Below are 22,619 nucleotides of genomic sequence, written 5' to 3'. Positions count from 1 at the left end.
CAACTAAGCATTCCCTAATCCGTTATCGTTACCAACCTCTCACTGCAGGGTGCCCGTTGCCTTGGCGTCCGCAAGCAATCCAGTACAAAACGCATCATCTCTGCGGTACTCGCTCTCCCATCGCATCCCCAGGTACCCGACTAGATCTTGGCTGCGGTCCCGTGCACAAGGTGGGATCCCAAAGCGATTATCCGATTAGGTTTGGCTAGTTCGGTTATCTACCTTGAAATAACCGTGGTTGACTCTGTTTTTAGTAAACTGGCGCTGCTCCTAAATTTGACCATTTATCCTTGCCTCTTCCGACTCCATCATTGAGAGGTACAGTAGCTGCTTTTTCATCACGTGGGGGAGTCGACCCTTGAGACGGGATGAGTTCAGAGGCGCGGTACAAACATAACTGATTTGCGCTGTTTAAGTTGTCACTGTGCTACATGACAGAAGTTATACAGACCTTTGTATGATGAAAAATGTATATTTATAACAGGCTATTATGCTGACGCAGATAAACCTCCAATAAGTCACATTTGACCAAGAGACAGGATGCTGCTGAATGTTGGTGATACAAATATGCACTTTGGAGTGACAGTAGCTGCAATAGAATAAATTAAACTGTGTGCCTTTCTCATTATCCTATAAATAGCAAGGCAATAACTCCCAACACACAGAAGAAAAAAAAACTTTCTTAGGAGATTTTATGAAAGGCTGTAGAAAAATGTCTCGAAGCATATGGTGCTACTTAATTAGCTTGGCTTCTAATTGCCTGTAGCATAAATAGTGTATTATATAGGCTATGATGATGATTTGTAACAAAGGGAACACTTTACACATGTAAAATCCAAACAACCGTCTTTTTTTTACTACTGTACAGTATTTTTGCACAACAATATCTGTAATCGTCATAATTTCCCAAATAAGGTTACAAATATCTACAAAAACAATAAGGGGGAACAAATGCAATAGGCTACATTAGGAAGTATGAGGTTACTGTGCGAGACAAAATACAACAGTGAAAACTCACAATGGAGTAAACATTTGACTTGGCTACAGTAGTTCATGGCTGAATGTCAATGGAATTAGAGGTTGGTGAATGAATTTGGCCTTGGTGAGGTTATAGATGCTACTTCTACCTAATAGTATGTCAGTATGTGACTGCATTTAGTTAGCAAATGTACATTGAATGAATGAGAAACTATCGCTATGCATGTCAAGGTTGAGTAGGATTCACATGGCGTACATATTCACTCAATGTGAATTAAGAAAACAAAACACACAAGCTTCATTCAATTAGACTTCATCTGTGATATTTGGTGGAGCAACAGACAATTAAAAGCATACTTACAAGAAATAGGTTCGTTTTGACTCACTGGTTTAACCAGTGAGTCAAAATCTAATAAGTTAAAAAAGATCAAATAAAAAATGTCACAGATTTTGCAGTAAAACCTAAATTACTTCTTCACCGCCCCTTCTCTCAACATTACTTTGAGGCCTGACTGACTGGATGGTAAAGCGAAATGACGCATAATCCCTCCCCAGGCTCAAAGGAAGATTCACCCCAATGAGAAAGTCAGTGTCCTCTAAAGTTCATCCTTTATAGAGTCTGTTTCCTCCTCTTCTTCCTCTGCTCCAGTCTCTTCTTCTTCCTCTTCACGGTCCTCTAACTCTTCTTCCTTCTCTTCTTCCTCCTCTTCTTCAGGCTCGTCTTTTGTCTGCTCTTTCCTCCCCATCTCTTCCGCCTCTAGTTTCTTCCTCTCCTGTTCCTCCTGGGACACCTTCATCTTTTTCTCTGGATCCTACAAAACATGAAACAGAGACAGCCATTTTAACAAACCACAGGAATTAGCATTTTTACAGTTTGTAGTGTACTGTTAGGCAACGTTGCAAATATGTCTTCATAAGGATCTGAAACCAAACTAGTGAATTTATTCAGACAAATAATCCTGTAACAAATTGTCAAATAACAAATTGGGGTTAGGGGAATGCGACTCAAGAGACACCAGTGTGAATACCCACTGGACACACACTGTTTGAATCAACGTTGTTTCCACGTCAATTTTAATGAAATAACGTTGAACCAACGTGGAATAGACGTTGAATTGATGTCTGTGCCCAGTGGGTATGTATTAAAGTTTGAACCTGAGAGGTGAGTACCACTGACCTTAGTCTGACCCCAGGTCTCATTGCCAACCTCTTCTGCCAGCGTAGCGTCGTCTGTGATCAGGAAGTTATCGAAGATGGTCCCAGATTTCACCTGTGACAGCAATGAACATGTCTGAATTACTCAAAATATTTCCGGGAAAAAATATTAGTTCAGGGATGCATTTTATCTTTTCAATTAAAAAGGAAAAATAGAGCCTTTGTAAATAATGATCACAAAAGGAATACTTTTCAATAAGATTCCACTCTTTAGCATTACGTGTCAATAATTAAGGTATTGAAACGACTGAATAAGGTCCTCCACAGTACCTGCCACAGGTCCAGGCCAATGACGCCGATGCTGTCGAATCTGTATATTTCAGAGTCTGCACTGTATTCTGGATTGTCAATCTCAGGATGCACCCATTTGCCCTTGTAGTCAGGGTTATCGATCTTGTGGGGTTTCCATTCGCCCTGAGAAGGCAAACAAATCAATTAAACAGCTGTTCATATGACTGAAGTGGCAATAGAGAAAACTACCGTCATACTCGATGTCTCATAATCAAAATACAAAATGTGGTCCTGTCATGTGTATAGGGCCAGGAAACACCTTAGCCCCAGTTATGAAGTGTCTGACTGCTTGCCTTATACTCAGGGTTGGAGACCATGGGTGGCTCCCATTCACCGTCCATCTCATTGTCCCAATCCTCAGGCTTCTTAGCGTCAGGGTCAGCAATGTTCTCTGGCCTATCCCAGTCCTGACAAATGACAACATTGAATCATTAACAAAGTGAAAATCATTAAAGACATTCTACTCATAAAAGATTGACAAAGGGGATTGCTTTTGCATCAAGAGTAGCTGGCTAGATACCTGGTCGGCCAGTCAGTTTCTGCCATTGTCCTGCCAATACAATAATGTGGCTTGCTAGCATTGTTGAATGCAGAAACAGCCATGGGTCTCTAGACAGAAAAGGTGTCTACCGTTATCTACCCACCTCTGGTTTCTTATCGTCGGGGTCCTCCACCCTCTCCCTCTCGTCCCAGTCATCTGGCTTCACAGCCTCTGGGTCCTTGACCTTCTTAGGAGGCAGAATATCCCAGTCCTCCTCCAGACTTCCAGACTCCACTTTCTTGTTGTCAATCTTCACCTCGTACGTGTTGTCAGGGTTCAGGATCAGAGTGTACAGATGAGTGTACTCATCATCCTGGAAAACAAAAGAAAGAACATTGATTTGATCCACCCAATGTGGACGTCACATGTCGAAAAAAGCACATTTGTGACATATGCTTTACCTTGCACCTGACGTCCTTGCTGATGAGGTGATTCCTGCCCTTGTAGTTGATAATGACATGAACTTTCTTGGTGCCTGGGCCACAGATGTCTGGACCTGGATATGAGAAAACCCCTATGATTAGCGGTACAAATTAAATATACAACCTGAACAATTTATCTACATGTTGAATGAGGGTACGGTGTAACAAGTGGTTATCAATCATTTTGCTAGTACCATCATTATCTCATTGGTAATGGACTTTACCGAACATGATGTTGTATCTGGAGTCTCCATGCATGTCTGCCTGGTCAAGGTCAGCGGGGAATAGTTTGATGTAGCCTCCCCCACAGTCGATGTTCTGCTCGTGCTTCACAGTGAACTGGATCACCAGGGTCTTGCCCTGGTTGCTGAAGGGCTCAAATCGAGCAGAAGAAGAGTAGAAGCGGGCATCCTGGCTGGTCTGGAGACCTGAGGGGAATAAGATATGTTTTGGACTGTTTCAACTTCGGAGTTACCTCCTGCTCCACAGTCGAGAGGAAAAGCAAAAATGTGTAAGAGACTGATTCTGAAATTCTCAGAACAATGGTGGGGTCACGAAACTGACTGACCAGATGAGGTGTAGGCAGTCATTGTAAAATAAGAATTTGTTAACTGACTTTCTCTGGATTAAAAGTTTAATACAAATATTTTATCACATGGTCTTAATGTCAGAGGAATCAAATTATTGGACAAGCTTATCTTTAGCGTGCAGACCTTAAACTGCATGAAGCCTCAGGTTCATGACACGATAGCTACCTTTGTCTTTCTCTGGATCTCCATAGAATTTCCCAGGTGTCAGGACAAATTCCCCGTAGTCAGACCTATGGCTGGATTCAACCCACCGGGTAGTCCAAGCATCTGACAGCAAAAACAGAATCAAATACTAGAAAGGCCACAATATTGGCATAGTTGAATACAAATTCAGCTAACGTTAAAGGTTTATTCAAGCACTAGGCTAGCGTCACCCGTTGGCTAGGTAGATACATTTAATTAGCTGGCTAACTTGATAGCCAGCCATCATTTTGTAAGCGACTCAGTGTGGATAAAAAGCAAACTAAACATTCATTGGAGCTAACGAAGCATAGCTAGCTATTGTCGTTTCATCATTATGGTTAGATTAGCTCACTGACAGTTAGCTTGGCTAGTTCGACATTTCCAGATGAATTTTGCAATAACGGCAGCCTACACGAAATTAATGGAACTCACCCCCATCTTCAAACTGCTCTTTAAAATACAGCGATGGTTCAGCACTGGCTAGTGCAATCAGTGCACTGAATAGCATCGACCCTCGCATGACGTGGCTTGCTAAATTTAAAATGATAGTTGACTAGCCTGCTAAACGCAGTTTCCCCACTCCCTGTCCGTCTGGCCAATCAGTCTACTCTGAACAAATGTCCGATTTTCATTGGTTGACAGGGAAGCTGAGGTACAGCTCATGTACCATACTGTATTCAATATACTACACAAATTTGCCAAACTCAATTTGGTATTATTGCTTGCCTGAAGCATCAAACTGCACCCACCACTGATATATAGGAACCACCTTCAAGTCATTTTCTCAGCTAATAGTTAATGTAGCAAATATGAAAAAATGGCACAGATCGATTATGTACAAATTCCTTTATTGGTTCTGGACAATGAAGTTAAGACACATACTGGTTTTATTTACCAAGCTAAAGTAGAACACATGTACAGTTTAATGAAGTTTATTTTTTTTACATGTCTCCAAACAAATGGCTAAATTATAAATTCAAGCCAGCGATGCACTGCTTTCTTCAGGACAACTGTAGGTCAGTGGTAATGACAGTTCCTGCACACCCTCCTGACCAAACACTGGAGGGAAGAAAAAAAGACAAGTGAGCAAAGTAAAGTCACTGGTAGGCTGAAACATTAGGAATCATTGGGGAGAGATCAGAATTCTTATTGTCATCAAGATCTCAGGGAGAGAGTTCAAGAATTGAATCATCATTTGCTAACCCCACAATATAACTATGGTTCATACAGACCAGAGGGGTATACTACAAAGCAGGATCAGCAAGTTAGCATTACCCAGCTAACATTGATATAACTATATTGACAGGTCCATCAAGCAAGCTAAACCTGATATGGGTTTTTGGTTGCAGTCAATTACAGTGCCCATTTCAAGCTGATCTTGAAATGGGCACAGTAAAGTACTGAATATTTTAGGTAAGATTGCAGACCAACTCATTGAGCCCATTGAAATATGGCCCTCGTGTAAAGGGTAAGACACTGAATCAGTGGCAGATACTGAAAAATGCTTTCTGCATGCGTAAAATAACATACCCGCTCAGTTGATTATCACGTGTTGAGGGAATTTATTGCATATTCATCTCGTCCTCCAACACACCCTTGAAACCTGGAGTGGGAATAAGCAATGGGTTCAGGAGCAGCACACCAAGAACAGATATTCACCATTAAAACCCTCAGAAATAAATGGAACGGTTGGAGTATAATCAGTGTACTCATATGGCAGAATATTTTCATCACTGGCTGTTGAAATGTAAAGGCAGTTTTGCTCAAGTGCTTACTTTTACTGGTGTCACAATGTTGACATCAAAAACCAGGATCAGTCAGTCCCACCTCACCATGCCTGAAATTGGGAAATTGTCAAGAAGCCATATTTAAAATCAAATCTAATAGCCAATACATCAGATAGGAGCAAAAGACAATGCTGATAGTTCTTCATGTTTAATCTGCTGAACTATGCAGTCATTGTATCAGCCATGGTTGAAAATTATGCTTGCAGCCAAAGTAAACAGGACTCACCATCAATGGTTCCTTGATCATTATGGCTGGAAGTTCAGACTATGGGACTCCAGCTGGAGGCAAACCCGAAACAAAGTTTGATCAAGATTGTTTGAGGGGTGGCATTTTAGAAAATTATAGTAGCAGACCATTTCATGGATCTAAGATCCTTCACATAGTTTCAGATTCCCAATGATACTTTAAATCAACGTCATACCTAGCAAAAAATTAACAGCTAAGGGTTTCCATGAAAACATACCAGGATTGAGCGATCCCCTGGTTCCTCAGGGTCAGCAAGAAGTTAAGCTAAAAGGAAAACGTTCACTATTAAATTCGTCCAGTCATAAAATGTCAATCACATAGTTTAATAGATAGCCATCAGTTTGAAAATGTGTCAGAAATCACTTCTGTCCACTACTCTTATTCAAATATTCATCACAGGCTAAATATGAATTATAATGAGTTATCATCAATGTGTGCCATACCTGATTGTAAACCATTAGGCAGATACATTAGTTATCCAGGATCACGTGTGTTGTACTTCATAATCTGAAAATTTAGAGGGACGGTTAGATGTCACAGGCAACGTTTTAGTGGAATGAAAAGTTGTATCCAATCCATGTCTTGTCAGTAAAGTTGGCGTTTCCTCAGACGTCTCAGATGTCCCTACCAACATGTTCTTCATCACATCAGACACGGATTAAATTCCAGACAATTTACTTAAATATTTAGAATGTGTTGATTCTGAAGTAAAGTAGAACTAAAGTCGGCTGTTGTGTGAGAGATGTAGCCAAGCTATAGTAGTCAGTGTCAACAAGTTCTTGCACACATGGCAGGCCACGCATGAACCTTGACTTAACGTTACACGCAAGTAAAATACTAATAGCAAAGCTGGCCACCAAGCACAATGTTAATTTGATACCAGTATATAGTTCCTCATTTCAAATTAAACTATTTGGTAAAAACATAATCGAATAGTTACCCTTTTTTGAAGAGCACAATATGACCACATTTCGACGGCTGAGTTCAGCGCGGAAAAGAATTTCAGACGGGGTGACGTTGGTATTTGTACTGTGCCCCCGCTGGCTTGTGGGTAAAATTGGCGTCACATTACATGACGTTGTGCGCTATGTTGTTTATGCTTTGTTGAATGCTATTCTGAATCCTTGGGACGTCCCAACTCTGACGTTGCCCCATTGAAGTAAATGGTTACGGTAAGGGTTAACGTTAGGGTTAGGCAAGGGTTATGGGTTAGGCAAGGGTTATGGTTAAGGTAAGGGCAGGAGTTAAGGTTAGAGTAGGGACGTTCCAAAGATCCCGGGTCAACCGCCATTCCACTCGCTAGTGCTTCGTTCCATCAGATAACCTTTATGGTGCTTCTGGTATGGCGTCTACCATGTAATGCCATAATTATACCTAAACACAGCTATCCACCTAAACGTGGAGAAACGAAATACATGGTTGCAAGCCGTCAGCACTAACCAGGTAGCTAAGTGAACAGACAGTAAATGTGTTAGCTAGCTAGGTGGGGTAGCTGGTTAGAAATCTGCATGGGGTCCCACTGTGGGGGCATTGCTTGACAGACCTGATAAACCTAACCACGGCCACAAATGAAAATCATAGCCAAGCCAGCTAGCTCACAGATAAACAATAGCTTGTTTTGAATTGCTGTTTCCTAAATCCCTAAAAAGCCTAATATTAGGAGTGTGTAGTCTATTGTCAGACAACCATTTCAAGTCATCTGTATTTATGAACTCAGAAATCTAGCTAAAGTTATAAAAAATCTATATATGTTGGAGAAAGTTTCAGTGCCAACCGAAATGTGGTATTGTTAGCTGGGTAACTCAATGATCTAAACTTACCCCCTGGTGTGTTTGTGTTGTGGTTTCAGGCTGTGGAGATAGCCAGTGGGTAATGATGGAGCAGGAGGAAGTGCGGGACACAATTGGTCAGGCCAGACACTCTCTCTTTGGATGCAACAACAAAAGGTTAGTGTGTGCTAATGAATGCTTTATAGATGTTGTCTAGTGCTCTTCAAAATCATTACCATGTCACTCATCACTGTTCAACAAATTGGGCATGATCTTCTCACCCTTAATTGAATATTTGATTAAAATGGCATACAGGGGGGATAAAAGGCAACGAGAAAACAGCACTGACGAGGATAGAGGGGAAGTACAAGAGAATGACTGGGATGAAAACTATGAATGTGACAGCAACATATCATATTTCGAAGATGAGATGGATCGACTTTTGGACCCGTAAGTACAATAAGTTTCACTATTACGACTTCTCTCACGTCATTCCTTGACGACTACAGTACTGATACATATCATAGCTAGCTGTATGTGCAAATCTTATGGAATGCAGCATACACCTTGAATTATGTGTTTGTGTTGGGCCACTCATTCTCAGTAAGCATGTGATATTGTATATTATTATTTTTTTTATCACAGAATTGTATTTCTTGACTATTAAAGATGAAGGGCTATTCACTTGTGCTAGGGATGTCACAATAAACATATTTTGCTTCACCCTGACTACATTTTTTAATTGATTTGTTTTCAGAGAGGAAAATAAAGACTGTTGGACAGAACCTTCAGAGACTGTAGACGGCAATGGGGCAGCAGTTACAGAGACTAGAGGGAGGGAAGACTCCCTGTCCAATGGAACAGAAGTTATAGAGCTTAGAGTGGGCAGTGATTCTCCTCCCTGTAGGACAGCAGTTATAGAGACTAGAGGGAAGGATGACTCCCCTCCCAAAGTGACAGTCTCTTCACAGTCCAGAGTAAGGTTTCCCTCGTCTTCCTCCTTAATAGATTCCGATTTCAAAGAAGAGTTGGATCAACTTATGGACCAGTGAGTTGAATCAGTTTCAGTATTATAACTTGTCTCATAAAATGCAATCCCTTGACCACTACATGTGATATTATGCCTTCAAATGATGGTATGATTATTATTTTCTCACACATAAATTTGTTCCTTGACTATTATATATTTGCATGTACTAGGGATGTCACAATTAACTGATTTTGCTCACTCTTATCCTATTTTGTCTTTGATACGTTTCAGAGAGGAAGATGAAGACGGTTGGACAGAACATTCAGAGACTGTAGACGGGAATGATTCCCCGTCCAATGGGACAGACTCTTCACAGCCCAGAGTAAGGGGTTCCTCCCCTCTCTCCACTGAGGCTTCAGAGTCCAGTGAGGAGGATGAAGACACATTTTCCTTTGAGACAGAAGCCATAGAGACCAGAGCTTCAAAAAAGAGAAAAACCATCTCCAGCCCTAAAGGAACACAGAAAAAGGGGCAAAAGAAGGCCAGGCCTCCATCCTCTCCCCTCTGGTTATCCAGCCCTGCCAAATCCAGAAGGAACGCTCATGCAGCCACACCTCTTATCATTGTGTCAGAGAGGAGGTGGAAGACTGAGGATGAACCAGACCAAGAGCCTAAACTGTTCCCCTTCGAACCAGCTAGGACTCCTGGACCCCAGCTAGACACTTCAAAGAACTACACTGTTCTAGAGCTCTTCCAGCTCTTCTTCAGTAATGACATTGTTGATACTCTCTGCTCAAACACCAACAAGAATGCCAAGAGAAGACATGAACAGGGATTTAAACCTGTATCTGTGGAGGAAATGTACAACTACCTCAGCATTGTAATCTATATGGGTCTGCTGAATGTGCACACTGTATCAGACTACTGGGTCCCGAACAGGTTGTATGGTATTCCTTTTTGCCGTACAGTCATGACTATGACAAGATTTCGGGCAATCACCTATTCACTGCACATGAGTGACCCAGCAGAGGATGAGGAAAACGACAAGAAGAAGGGGACTGCAGGGTATGATCGGCTCATGAGAATCAAACCTCTCAAAGACCAGATATTGGCGGCATGCAGGGCCTTCTACCACCCATTCCAGAACCTTTCCATTGATGAGCGTGCGGTGCGCTCCAAGGCCCGCCACGGCCTCAAACAATACATTAAATCCAAGCCCTACAGGTATGGATTCAAGCTGTATGTTTTAGCAGATTCAAGAAATGGCTATACCTGCGACTTCAATGTCTTTATGAGCAAGAACCCATCTGCTTCAGGAAAAGGGGAGAGCTATGACGCTGTCATGGACCTGTTGAATATCCCTCACTTGGGCACTGGGTACCACATTTACGTTGATAATTATTTCACCAGCGCCACTCTCTTCCGTGACCTGTACAAGAACAAATTAGGAGCTTGTGGAACCATACGTGAAAACCGTGTGGGCCTCGCTGGTGTTCAAGAGAACAGTATGCCACCCAGAGCAAAGAGAGGGACCATCCGCTGGCTTCGTGACGGGGAGCTGCTCTTCACCAAGTGGATGGACGCACGACCAGTCATCATGTGTACCACCATCCATAAAGCCTTTGCAAAGGAGCAGGTCCAACGACGCAAGAGGTTAGAGGATGGCACCTGGACAACAGAGCCTGTACCCGCCCCAGCGCCAATCAAGTCCTACAACAAGTATATGGGGGGTGTGGACCTGTCTGATTCCCTTATCAAATGCTACAGTGTGGCCCAGAAAACCATGAAATGGTACAAGACCTTCTTCTACCACTTTGTAGATGTTGCTGTGGTGAACAGCTGGCTCATGCACAAGGACATGGCCGTGACTAAGAACACAAAGCCCATGGCCCAAAAACAGTTCAGGGAGAAGCTGTGTTCGCAGCTTGCTGATATTGCACTGAAAGGGGATGTTCAGGAGGAGAGGGGCGAGGAGCAGAAGGAACAACCGAGCGAACAGCGATTGGAAAAGCAGGGTGAAAAGCATGGTGAAAAACAGGATGAAAAGCAGGGTGAAGAAGAGGAAGAGGTGGAAGTTGGTTTATTGTGCTGTCCTGTGCCCACAAAAGATCCCATCACTGTTGCGTTGTGTAATAAAGCTTCTGAGGGAAGGAGGCAGTGTCATTTGTGTAAGCACAAGACCATTTGGCAGTGCGAGTCCTGCAAGGTGGCACTCTGCATAATACCAGATAGGAACTGCTTCAGAATATGGCATGTGAAAAAAGACAATGACGAGCAAGATTCAAGTTAGTAGTTTATTTTCGTTCCAGGGGTTAGGCCTACAGGATTTCTGAATTGGTGGGATGTATAGGGAATTGTTGCGCCTATATATTGTCACACATTGGGCCAGTAACCGAAAGGTCGCTGGTTTGAATACCTGATCCGACAAGGTGAAAAATCTGTCGACGTGCCTTTGAGCAAGGCACTGTACCCTAATTTGCCCCAGGGGCGCCATACGACTATGGCTGGCCCTGTAAATCAACAGATTTCACTGCACCTATCTGGTGTATGTGATGACGAAACGATATTTTTTATTTTTTATTCAAATGTATTTGTGTTCACCACAAATGTTTGCTTATGGTTGCCAATAGTTTTGTGCGGTAAACACATGGCTTGCTATAACTGCCAAAAGCTCAACAATGATTTCTATATCACATATCAGGAATTGCTGAACAAAAAAACATTGGAAGACATTTTGCTGTCCATTAGAAAATTAGCAACTGTTTTTTTTATTGATCATTTTGGAAATTGTTTCAGATCATTCTGAATTTGTTGTTCACCTTTATGCTTTGGAATTGCCACTTTGGGAACATTTCAGCTTGCCTGCTTTGGTTACCAGGGTTTGTGTTAATAAATAAAAACATCTATAACATTCCCTCTGTATTCTTTCCATTTTATTTAATTGTTTCATTAAATTAAATTTTGAAATGTACGCAACGAATTGAACTATGTTTCTTTTTTTAGGTGTCTTGTTTTGACATATTATCTTATGTCTCCAATAATGTACCATATTAGTGGGGAATAGTATCTGATGGATTAACAGAATCTGATAGGAACAGTATATAATTGATTCAGTTTGGACACAAATATTATGATTGACTTCAAAATATGTATTTAGATAGAACTTTCACATGAGCATTCTGGAGCTGGACTTCTCACAGTTCTCCTGAGATCATCTTCTTTGACTCTTGTATTGATCCAAATGATTATCGCCTCCTTGGAGTCTGTTTCCTCCTTGTCATAACTGTACCAGAGACATTTGAATCTGTCCCTGCTGAGTTCGGCAGCAGCAGGGCCAGTATGTTAAAGATGCACTATTCAGAAATTGTTCTGGTATTTCCTGGTTGCTAAAATTGTAATAGTTCACCTAATTTTAGTTTATTCTAGAAAAAACAAGTATAGTGTAGAGAATCATTGTACAATCTAAACCACAATGAAATATATTTTCCATAACCAATAATTATGTTCAGCTGTTTGAAGCTGGTGTACAAAACTGAAAGTAAAAGACACAAAAACAAAACAACCACAGACCACGTGTAACCACACCAGCCCAGGACCTCCACATCTGGCTTCTTCACCTGCGGGATCGTCAGAGACCAGCTACCTGGACAGCTGATGAAACTGAGGAGTATTTCTGTCTGTAATAAAGCCCTTTTGTGGGGAAAAACTCATTCTGATTGGCTGGGCCTGGCTCCCCAGTTGGTGGGCCTGGCTCCCAAATGGGTAGGCCTGCCCAGTCGTGAAATCCATAGATTAGGGCCTAATTTATTTATTTAAATTGACTGATTTCCTAATATGAACTGTAACTCAGTAAAATCATTGAAATTGTGGCATGTTGTGTTTATATTTTTGTTCAGTATATTTTTGTGATGTCAGTGTTACTTTTGTCTGAAAAGGTACAGATGGTTCTGAAGCAGCAATTTTTTCCTGATTTCCTGATATTGTGTGTCTGTAAAAAGTGTAAAAACTAGGCTGAGCCTTGCCCATCTATATGAAATACTACAAACCTAAACTAAAGGTTAAATAAAAAATGATGTTAATTTTTGTTATGTCAATTAAGGAACATGAACATACATGACTCTGATTGTGTTTGACATCATGACTGGAATTACATTTATCAAATGTGAAAATTCTGACAGTACAATGTCACCAGACTTAGATCAAATTATGTTCTCTATTTCCATCCAAAAATATGAAAAGGCCATACTTCTCATCAAAGTATTCACATATTTGATATGATTGAACAGATAAACGAATACACTATTTCTCACCTGTCAAATGCATTTTTCCTTCCACCAAGTATTGGGAAAGTAGTAAAAAGGACGCTTTCATTTTTGGCCTATTTTGCATGTGGGTTCCACTCCCATCCTGTTGGAGGCGGTAGTATACCACACTGGTCGTTTACCAATTGCTTTGAACCTCAGTACTGGTGAAAAAGATGGCGGCGCCCTACGGTGATACGTGTAACGAGAAGATGCTATAGATAATTATTACTTTAAAAAGATAAATAATACTTAGCAAAATGTTTAAAGAAACTGCACAACTTTTTAAAGCCGCAGCTCCTTTGCTTGCGAAAACGACGCTTTTGAAAGAGGTAAGAATTAGCTCGACACATGGGGGGAGCAGTGTCCACGGGCATCGATATTTCAATGTCACCTGCAGTTTATGTGCGAAGGTACCGCCGAGAAAAAAGCCGCGAGTCAAGGTGGACATACCCGGACTCGAGCGCATTACCTATGGCGATAGAATGCACTATGTCCCTGGGTTGGCAAAGCCCTCTTTCCCTACCTGGGTGCGAGACTGGAACGACCCCTCTCATTATTATGCGCCGAAAGAGGAAGAAATGCCACTCCATAAAGAGAAGTCTTGCTTCATATTTAACCAAAGGACAAACGCACTTGAAGGTATTTTATATTAAAGTTCAATAAACTGTTGGCTCCTATTATTGATTCTGTATTAGACAAATGGAAGATATCAGTCAACAAAAGAGATGCCACTAAATGTCAATTGGAGGCCAAAATATAGAAATAAAATAATTAAAAAAAAATACATCTAATGAATCAATTGTGTGTATTCTCTTTAATATTTATTCCTATGTTACAGGTGTCAGGCAAGCACTGTGGCTCACTAAATCCAAGCTGACACAGGGACTTCCGGACCAGGTTCTGTCATTGGCTGAGAACGAAGCCAATCAGATTGAAAACCAGGATGAGCGAGTTCAGAATGCCATCAGGCATGCTCGCTTCTGGGACACCACAGAGGAACGACCGTCCAGAGACAATTTCTGGTGAGTAGTTGACCACTACTCAGATGAACGCAAACTAACTAGTCCATGACCCATAATTGTCTTTGGCTGGTGTCACAGGTTTTCATTCACATCAGAATCACAAAATACATGGCTGGGCCAGCTTGGGTCTCTGAACATTAATTCCACTGTCTCTGTGCTGACATGTGGCATCTCTCTTCTGTCCTTTGTCTCTCTAGCGTGGCTTTGCTGAGGAACCTGATCCACCTGTGTGGGAGCCTGCAGGTCAGTCATCCTGGGCTTGGCAGGAGGATCCTGGCGGAGAAATACAGTCTGGCTGCCACATGGAGCAGAGGTAGGCCCGTGACCCCTGTCCTCATTCAATAGCATTATGCAATAGTGGTAAATACAGTATTATACTGGACTTTGAATGTATTTGTTGTTTTAGTGTTACTGAAATAACACTATTGCCCATCTCATCAAGTTGTACCCAGTCCGAAATCAACCCCTAAGCCCCACTAGTAGGTAACGTGTCCAGGGCCCATTATTTAAAATCTATGAGATAGACAGGATAGCCACAGTACATAGGCTACTACTACACACCATTGACCAATAGCTTAGCTGTTTTATCTCACCTCTTCCTGGCCACCTGTCCTCCAGGTGAAGACTTGTTCCAGGTGCGAGGGCAGAATGGGTTGCTGCTCAACAGCATGGCCCCTCTCCCAGTGCTTGCTGGGAAAGAGGAGGTCCAGAGCACGGCCGACCATGTCCTGGAGACGTTCTACCCGATCTCTCCCACCATCGACCTGCAGAGTGTCCAGGTCTACAAGGAGCAGAACCATACAGGCAATACTACTGTTTGTCAATCAACCAGTCATTACAGCTACAGATCCATACAATTTGTATGTAGAACAATGGAAATGTTGAATTCAGGTCAGGAATGAACTCACAATAAAACCTCTGTTCCTTCAGGCTTCAAGGAGGACTACCCTTACCCTCATGCCCACACCCTCTTCCTCCTGGAGGCAGGAGACACCCCTGTCACTCTCCTTCCTGAGCAGCTCCGTGCTAAGATGATCATGTTTGCCTTCGGGAATGCCCTGGCTCGTGCTCACACACTCCACGGGGTAAAGGCTGTTTGTAACCTTACACATAAATTAATTACATAATGGTATAATGTCCAATACTTTATTACACAGGGGTAGTAGTTACACATTTGTAACAGAAATTATAAAAAGTGATTGAATGGGATAGAGATTTGATCAGTATTTCTGCTTGGCATAATGAGCTGATGGTTGCTTACAGTGGCGGACTTACAATTTGGCAGAAAAGGCAATTGCGACAGGCCTCACATCAGCAAGCCCTCCCCCATGCTCTGCTCGAGGCCCCCCAACACGAGACAAACGCTGTCGTGGGCTGCTCAGCTCATCGCTCTCATTCTGTCTTGCTTCAGCAGGTTGGTTCAGCAGCAGCAAAATCTGCCCGAATCTTTAAAGTTGCGAAGGAAATGGGGAGGGATAGGGTTTTTGCCTGGGTACTGTGCCCAGGTTAATGAGGCCAGCCACATTGTTGACAAAAAAGGCCTCAAAAAAGTTTGTGAATCCATACAGATGAAAAATAATTAATAAAATATCAAAAATGTATTCCCATACATATATTTCATATCAATATTAATGCAATTCTAGTTTTTCTTATACTAGTAGAAACAAATGCCATTAATCACCCACGGACTGGTTCATAATGGTAGAAACAAATGCCATTAATCACCCACGGACTGGTTCATAATGGTAGAAACAAATGCCATTAATCACCCACGGACTGGTTTATAATAATGGACTATTCCACCCCGACAGAGTTCCCGTGCATTGTTCCACACAATATGATTGCAAACGTGACTTTCATTGAAATTAAGCTGCAACAATGAACACATCCTCCACTGATTTCTCCCTCCACTGATTGTGTATGTGGGTCACGTGTCTAGTCTTGAGCGATTAACCTACATTTCTGTGATTTTTTTTTTTTCTCTCCGTTTTAACAACTAATTGACCGATGTCTGTTCAGTTATTTGAATTCCATTTCATTCTGTTTTTTTCTGTCAGCTCAATGCGCACATTGCACAGTTTCTCTAGAGATTAACTGTGCAATGTAGTAGGGAGTTTCCAACAGGCCAATATTTTTCACAGTTTAGCGACAATGACCACAATTCATTGCGCATCTTCTTGTCCAGTCTGATTCTTTTACGCCTACTACAGAAGAGACCGAAGAATGCATGATCGTGAGGTGATCTAGAGAGCAGCTGTTGCTTCGTGAGGTATCTCTACCTGAAAATATATTATCGAAATGATTGATAGTTGGTATTCAGGAGTCATATAAGTATGCCTTATTTACTATGAAGAACTACAAAATAGTGATATGTCAGACAGCACACAGTAGGCAGCAGCTCTATAGAGATGATGACTTGGAATGAAATAATAAAGTCATCAAATAAAACAAATATACAGAACAAATGAAATATTTTATTAAAGTAATGTGAATAAATTATGGAAATCACGGGCTACAAAAAGAAAACCAGCCACGTCACGGACACCGACGTCACGCTTCCAGACAAACGAAACACTTTATTTGCCCACATTGAGGATACTACAGTGCCACCGCCGCGGACCGCTAACAAGGACTGCGCCATCTCCTTCTCAGTGGCCGACGTGAGTAAAACATTTAAAGTTGTTAACCCTTTCAAGGCTGCTGGCCCAGACGGCATCCCTAGCCGCGTCCTCAGAGCATGCGCAGACCAGCTGGCTGGTGTGTTTACGGACATGTTCAATCTCTCCATATCCCAGTCTGCTGTCCCCACATGCTTCAAGATGGTCACCATTGTTCCTGTATCCAAGAAGGCAAGATAACTGAACTAAATGACTACCGCCCCGTAGCATTCACTTCTGTCATCATGAAGTGCTTTGAGAGACTAGTCAAGGATCATATCACCTCCACCCTAGACCAACTTCAGTTTGCATACCGCTCCAACAGGTCCACAGATGATGCAATCGCCAATGCAATCGCCCTATCCCATCTGGACAAGAGGAATACCTATGTAAGAATGCTGTTCATTGACTACAGCTCAGCATTCAACACCATACTACCCTCCAAGCTCATCATCAAGCTGGAGGCCCTGGGTCTCAACCCCACCCTGTGCAATATTGGGTCCTGGACTTTCTGAAGGGCTGCCCCCAGGTGGTGAAGGTAGGAAACAACATCTCCACTTCGGTGATCCTTAACACTGGGGCCCCACAAGGGTGCGTGCTAAGCCCCCTCCTGTACTCCCTGTTTACCCACGACTGCGTGCCCATGCACGCCTCCAACTCAATCATCAAGTTTGTAGACGACACAACAGTAGTGGGCTTGATTACCAACAACGATGAGACACCTCACCTCCTCCCTGTAGGCTGTCAGGAAAACAACCTCTCACTCAACATCAACATAACAAAGGAGATGATCGTGGACTTAAGGAAACAGCAGAGGGAGCACCCCCCTATCCACATCGAAGGGACAGCAGTGGAGAAGGTGGAAAGTTTTTAAGTTCCTCTGCGTACACATCACAGACAAACTGAAATGGTCCACCCACACAGACAGTGTGGTGAAGAAGACGCAACAGCACCTCTTCAACCTCAGGAGGCTGAAGAAATTTATCTTGTCACCCAAAACCCTGACAAACTTTTACAGATGCACAATCAAGCATCCTGACGGGATGTATCACAGCCTGGTACGGCAACTGCACCGCCCTCAACCGCAAAGCTCTCCAGAGGGTGATGCAGTCTGAACAATGCATCACCGGGGGCAAACTACCTGCCTTCATGACATCTACAGCACCCGATATCACAGGAAGGCCAAAAAGATCATCAAGGACAACAACCACCCGAGCTACTGCCTGTTCACCCCGCTATCCAGAAGGCGAGGTCAGTACAGGTGCATCAAAGCTGGGACCGAGAGACTGATGGCATTGAGATAGAAACTGTTTTTCAGACTTCTAAACAGCAATCACTAACTCAGAGAGACTGCTGCCTACATTGAGACCCAATCACTGGACACTTTAATAAATGGATCACTATTCACTTTAAACAATGCCACTTTAATAATGTTTACATATCTTCTGTTACTCATATCATATGAATATACTGTATTTTATACCATCTATTGCACCTTGCCTATGCCGCTCGGCCATCGCTCATCCATATATTGTCACGTTCCTGACCTTATTTTCCTTCGTTTAGCTTTGTTTAGTTGGTCAGGGCGTGAGCTGGGTGGGCAGTCTATGTTATTTGTTTCTTGTGTAGGTTCATTTGTTAATTAGCCTTATATGGTTCTCAATCAGGGGCAGGTGTTTGACGTTTCCTCTGATTGAGAACCATATTAAGGTAGGCTGTTCACACTGTTTGTTTGTGGGTGATTGTCTTCCGTGTCAGTGTTTGTACCACACGGGACTGTTTCGTTTGTTTAGTCTGTACCTGTTCGTGCGTTCTTCGTTATATGTAAGTTCACATGTTCAGGTCTGTTGACGTCGTTTGTTGTTTTGTATAGTTTGTCAGTGTTCTCTGTTTCGTCTTCTTTAAAATAAATCAAACATGTATTCTCCACAAGCTGCGTTTTGGTCCAATCCATGCTCCTCCTCAGACGAGGAGGAGAACAATCGTTACAGAATTACCCACCATACCAGGACCAAGCAGCGTGATACAAGGCAGCAGCAGCGAACGCACGACTATAGGAATTGGGAGGAAATTCTGGACAGCGGAGGACCCTGGGCACAACCGGGAGAATATCGCCGCCCTCGTGAAGAGCTGGAGGCAGCTAAAGCCGAGAGGCGGCGGTATGAGGAGGCAGCACGGAAGCAGGAGAAGGATCTGGGCTATACAACCTGGGAGGAGATCGACAGGTGGGCGATCGACCCAAGGAGAGTGCCGGAGCCCGCCTGGGATTCGATGGAGCAATGTGCGGAGGGATACCGGCGAATGGAGGCAGCACGACGACGCGGTAGGAAGCCTGTAAGTCAAGCCCAAAAATTTCTTGGGGGGGGGGATAAAGGGTAGTGTGGCGAAGTCAGGTAGGAGACCTGCGCCAACTTCCCGAGCTTACCGTGGGAAGCGAGAGTACGGGCAGACACCGTGTTATGCGGTAGAGCGCACGGTGTCTCCTGTACGTGTGCATAGCCCGGTGCGGTACATTCCAGCTCCTCGTATCGGCCGGGCTAGATTGGGCATTGAGCCAGGTGCCATGAAGCCGGCTCAACGCGTCTGGTCTCCAGTGCGTCTCCTCGGGCCGGCATACATGGCACCAGCCTTACGCATGGTGTCCCCGGTTCGCCAACACAGCCCAGTGCGGGTTGAGCCTGCCCAACCTTACCTGGTTGAATGCTCCCCGTAGCCCGACCAGTGCGGGGAGGTGGAATAACCCGCACTGGTCGGGCTACGGGGAGCATTCAACCAGGTAAGGTTGGGCAGGCTCAGTGCTCAAGGGAGCCAGTACGCCTGCACGGTCCGGTATATCCGGCGCCACCTCCCCGCCCCAGCCCAGTACCACCAGTGCCAACACCACGCACCAGGCTTCCTGTGCGTCTCCAGAGCCCTGTTCCTCCTCCACGCACTCTCCCTGTGGTGCGTGTCTCCAGCCCAGTACCTCCAGTTCCGGCACCACGCACCAAGCCTCCTGTGCGTCTCCAGAGTCCTGTGCGTCCTGTTGCTGCTCCCCGCACTAGCCTTGAGGTGCGTGTCCTTAGTCCGGTACTTCCAGTTCCGGTACCACGCACCAGGCCTACTGTGCGCCTCAGCCGGCCAGAGTCTGCCATCTGCCCAGCGCTATATGAGCTGCCTGCCTGCCCAGAGCCGTCTGCGCTGTCCGTCTGCCCAGCGTCGCCTGCACTGCCCGCCTGCCCAACGCCGTCTGAGCTGTCCGTCTGCCAAGCGCCGCCTGCGCTGCCTGTCTGCCCAGAGCCGCCTGAACTGCCCGTCTGTCCTGAGCCTTCAAAGCCGCCGTCTGTCCTGAGCCTTCAAAGCCGCCCGTCTGTCCTGAGCCACTAGAGCCGTCCGTCAGTCAGGAGCCGCCAGAGCCGTCCGCCAGACAGGAGCAGCCAGAGCCGTCCGCCAGACAGGAGCAGCCAGAGCCGTCCGCCAGACAGGAGCAGCCAGAGCCGCCCGCCAGACAGGAGCAGCCAGAGCCGCCCGCCAGACAGGAGCAGCCAGAGCCGCCCGCCAGACAGGAGCAGTCAGAGCCGCCCGCCAGACAGGAGCAGCCAGAGCCGCCCGCCAGACAGGAGCAGCCAGAGCCGCCCGCCAGACAGGAGCAGCCAGAGCCGCCCGCCAGACAGGAGCAGCCAGAGCCGCCCGCCAGACAGGAGCAGCCAGAGCCGCCCGCCAGACAGGAGCAGCCAGAGCCGTCAGCCAGCCATGACCAGCCAGAGTCGTTAGACAGTCCGGAGCTGCCCCTCAGTCCGGAGCTGCCCCTCAGTCCGGAGCTGCCCCTCAGTCCGGTGCTGCCCCTCAGTCCGATGCTGCCCCTCAGTCCTGTGCTGCCCCTCAGTCCGGTGTTGCCCCTTAGTCCGGTGCTGTCCCTTAATCCAGGTGGGTTAATTTGGAGGGTGGCCATTGGGAGGAGGCTACGGAAGCGGGGATTGACTATGGTGGGGTGGGGACAACGTCCAGAGCCAGAGCCGCCACCGTGGACAGATGCCCACCCAGACCCTCCCCTATAGGTTCAGTTTTGCGGCCAGAGTCCGCATCTTGGGGGGGGGGGGGGGGGGTACTGTCACGTTCCTGACCTTATTTTCCTTTGTTTAGCTTTGTTTAGTTGGTCAGGGCGTGAGCTGGGTGGGCAGTCTATGTTATTTGTTTCTTGTGTAGGTTCATTTGTTAATTAGCCTTATATGGTTCTCAATCAGGGGCAGGTGTTTGACGTTTCCTCTGATTGAGAACCATATTAAGGTAGGCTGTTCACACCGTTTGTTTGTGGGTGATTGTCTTCCGTGTCAGTGTTTGTACCACACGGGACTGTTTCGTTTGTTTAGTCTGTACCTGTTCGTGCGTTCTTCGTTATATGTAAGTTCACATGTTCAGGTCTGTTGACGTCGTTTGTTGTTTTGTATAGTTTGTCAGTGTTCTCCGTTTCGTCTTCTTTAAAATAAATCAAACATGTATTCTCCACAAGCTGTATTTTGGTCCAATCCATGCTCCTCCTCAGACGAGGAGGAGAACAATCGTTACATATATTTATATGTACATATTCTCATTCACTCCTTTAGATTTGTGTGTATAAGGTAGTTGTTGGGAAATTGTTAGATTACTTGTTAGATATTACTGCACTGTCGGAACTAGAAGCACAAGTATTTCGATACACTTGCATTAACATCTGCTAACCATGTGTATGTGACCAATAATATTTGAAGTGATCAGCAGTAATGGGCAGTCACTACCATCATGAAAATTGTATTAATTGTTTTATTCTGTGTTATAGCATTCATCCCACATAATGCATAGTGCATAAAAAATAGATACAAATATAATCGAACCAAAACCAAACCTTAAACGCTCAGCACTATGTTGTTCAACCTCTCTTCCCCCTCCCTTCAGACTAAGCCTGGGGTGCTGGAACAGCCCATAGTGGTCCAGTCGGTGGCCACCAACGGCCGGATGTTCCAGTATGTGGTGTTCCAGCTCAACACCACAGACCTGCAGGCTGACGAGGGGGTCAAGAACCAGGTGTGGGTGGAGAATGACCAGCTGCTGTATGACTTCGCCAAGGTTCGCCCCCTCATCAAGAAGAGGGTGGTGCAGGTAAGAACTACTTTGTTTTTTTCTTTGTCTCTTTTCAAAAGTTATATAATCAAACAGTTATAAAATACACTGTACACCCTTATAGGGTCCCACATCTGAAATGGATAGTAACAGGGAATCCATTTTACTTAGTAGCTTAGATTTTATACAAATGGTATTTCAAACATCATTATGACCAGGTTTTGTTCTCTCTGCTTTGCCCCCGCAGATACCACCAGGTCTATCTGGGTACAAGCCTGAAACCTTCCAGAAGTTCCTGTCCCTCTATCTGCATGGAGCTGTGTGAACTAGCTACATTAAACAGCACCAAAACAACAATGTTCCACTATTCATAACCTTCCTATTTCTACTGTCAGTACTGTAATATCTGAAAATAAAGAGACCCTAGATACTCTAGCTCATCAGAGTCAAAAGTTTCATTGCGTTTCTCTACCTTCGGCTCAGTTTTGATTTACATCTGTAGAAGAGGATTGTGATCCATATCTCTTATTGCTTAAGAAAATAGCATTGTGGAAATGTAGCTATGTA

At 44.3% G+C, this 22,619-nt stretch overlaps 3 protein-coding genes and 4 non-coding genes across 9 annotated transcripts; 2 read left to right on the top strand and 5 right to left on the bottom strand.

Moving 5' to 3' along the window:
- Nucleotides 1-829: 829 nt before the first annotated feature.
- LOC120020436 (calreticulin-like) lies at nt 830-4,793 on the bottom strand. The gene is made up of 9 exons (XM_038964099.1): nt 4,653-4,793; nt 4,203-4,304; nt 3,672-3,875; nt 3,427-3,521; nt 3,129-3,338; nt 2,778-2,891; nt 2,464-2,607; nt 2,156-2,248; nt 830-1,790 (listed from the first exon to the last, which is right to left on the bottom strand). Exons 1-9 carry the CDS (start codon nt 4,738-4,740, stop codon nt 1,575-1,577), a joined length of 1,266 nt encoding a protein of 421 aa, XP_038820027.1. The 5' UTR covers nt 4,741-4,793; the 3' UTR covers nt 830-1,574.
- Nucleotides 4,794-5,886: 1,093 nt separating this feature from the next.
- LOC120020768 lies at nt 5,887-5,959 on the bottom strand. The gene has a single exon (XR_005472456.1). It is a non-coding gene; the product is annotated as a small nucleolar RNA SNORD47 (small nucleolar RNA).
- A 148-nt stretch (nt 5,960-6,107) lies between these two features.
- Nucleotides 6,108-6,188, bottom strand: LOC120020770. Its single transcript, XR_005472458.1, has one exon. It is a non-coding gene; the product is annotated as a small nucleolar RNA snR60/Z15/Z230/Z193/J17 (small nucleolar RNA).
- Nucleotides 6,189-6,585: 397 nt separating this feature from the next.
- Nucleotides 6,586-6,656, bottom strand: LOC120020775. Its single transcript, XR_005472463.1, has one exon. It is a non-coding gene; the product is annotated as a small nucleolar RNA SNORD75 (small nucleolar RNA).
- Nucleotides 6,657-6,830: 174 nt separating this feature from the next.
- On the bottom strand, nt 6,831-6,910 carry LOC120020769. Its single transcript, XR_005472457.1, has one exon. It is a non-coding gene; the product is annotated as a small nucleolar RNA SNORD74 (small nucleolar RNA).
- Nucleotides 6,911-7,316: 406 nt separating this feature from the next.
- Nucleotides 7,317-11,973, top strand: LOC120020435 (piggyBac transposable element-derived protein 4-like). Of its 3 annotated transcripts, none has more exons than XM_038964095.1 (5): nt 7,317-7,426; nt 8,104-8,200; nt 8,339-8,473; nt 8,781-9,071; nt 9,285-11,973. In XM_038964095.1, exons 2-5 carry the CDS (start codon nt 8,127-8,129, stop codon nt 11,281-11,283), a joined length of 2,499 nt encoding a protein of 832 aa, XP_038820023.1. In that variant the 5' UTR covers nt 7,317-7,426; nt 8,104-8,126; the 3' UTR covers nt 11,284-11,973. The 3 variants fall into 3 exon arrangements, with proteins under 3 accessions (XP_038820023.1, XP_038820025.1, XP_038820024.1); XM_038964097.1 differs by lacking the exon at nt 7,317-7,426 and adding an exon at nt 7,446-7,594; XM_038964096.1 differs by lacking the exon at nt 7,317-7,426 and adding an exon at nt 7,446-7,697.
- Nucleotides 11,974-13,438: 1,465 nt separating this feature from the next.
- On the top strand, nt 13,439-22,497 carry mrpl37 (mitochondrial ribosomal protein L37). Its single transcript, XM_038964094.1, has 7 exons — nt 13,439-13,936; nt 14,136-14,319; nt 14,517-14,632; nt 14,938-15,123; nt 15,250-15,404; nt 21,888-22,091; nt 22,300-22,497. The coding sequence occupies exons 1-7, from the start codon at nt 13,555-13,557 to the stop codon at nt 22,375-22,377; spliced, it is 1,305 nt and encodes a 434-aa protein (XP_038820022.1). The 5' UTR covers nt 13,439-13,554; the 3' UTR covers nt 22,378-22,497.
- Nucleotides 22,498-22,619: the final 122 nt, after the last annotated feature.

The sequence above is a fragment of the Salvelinus namaycush genome, chromosome 25, assembly GCF_016432855.1.
Source record: "Salvelinus namaycush isolate Seneca chromosome 25, SaNama_1.0, whole genome shotgun sequence".
Classification (NCBI taxonomy): domain Eukaryota; kingdom Metazoa; phylum Chordata; class Actinopteri; order Salmoniformes; family Salmonidae; genus Salvelinus; species Salvelinus namaycush.
Note: the sequence above shows the minus strand (reverse complement) of the source record. Positions and strands in the feature narration are given on the sequence as shown.

Coding starts and splice junctions, on each gene's coding strand:
- mrpl37 (XM_038964094.1), top strand. CDS start 13,555: ATGTTTAAAGAAACTGCACAACTTTTTAAAGCCGCAGCTCCTTTGCTT. Junction 13,937..14,135: donor AAGGACAAACGCACTTGAAG/GTATTTTATATT, acceptor CCTATGTTACAG/GTGTCAGGCAAGCACTGTGG. Junction 15,124..15,249: donor CAAGGAGCAGAACCATACAG/GCAATACTACTG, acceptor CTGTTCCTTCAG/GCTTCAAGGAGGACTACCCT.
- LOC120020435 (XM_038964095.1), top strand. CDS start 8,127: ATGATGGAGCAGGAGGAAGTGCGGGACACAATTGGTCAGGCCAGACAC. Junction 8,474..8,780: donor ATGGATCGACTTTTGGACCC/GTAAGTACAATA, acceptor ATTTGTTTTCAG/AGAGGAAAATAAAGACTGTT. Junction 9,072..9,284: donor TTGGATCAACTTATGGACCA/GTGAGTTGAATC, acceptor GATACGTTTCAG/AGAGGAAGATGAAGACGGTT.
- LOC120020436 (XM_038964099.1), bottom strand. CDS start 4,740: ATGCGAGGGTCGATGCTATTCAGTGCACTGATTGCACTAGCCAGTGCT. Junction 3,339..3,426: donor GCAAGGACGTCAGGTGCAAG/GTAAAGCATATG, acceptor TTTGTTTTCCAG/GATGATGAGTACACTCATCT. Junction 2,892..3,128: donor CCGACGATAAGAAACCAGAG/GTGGGTAGATAA, acceptor GTCATTTGTCAG/GACTGGGATAGGCCAGAGAA.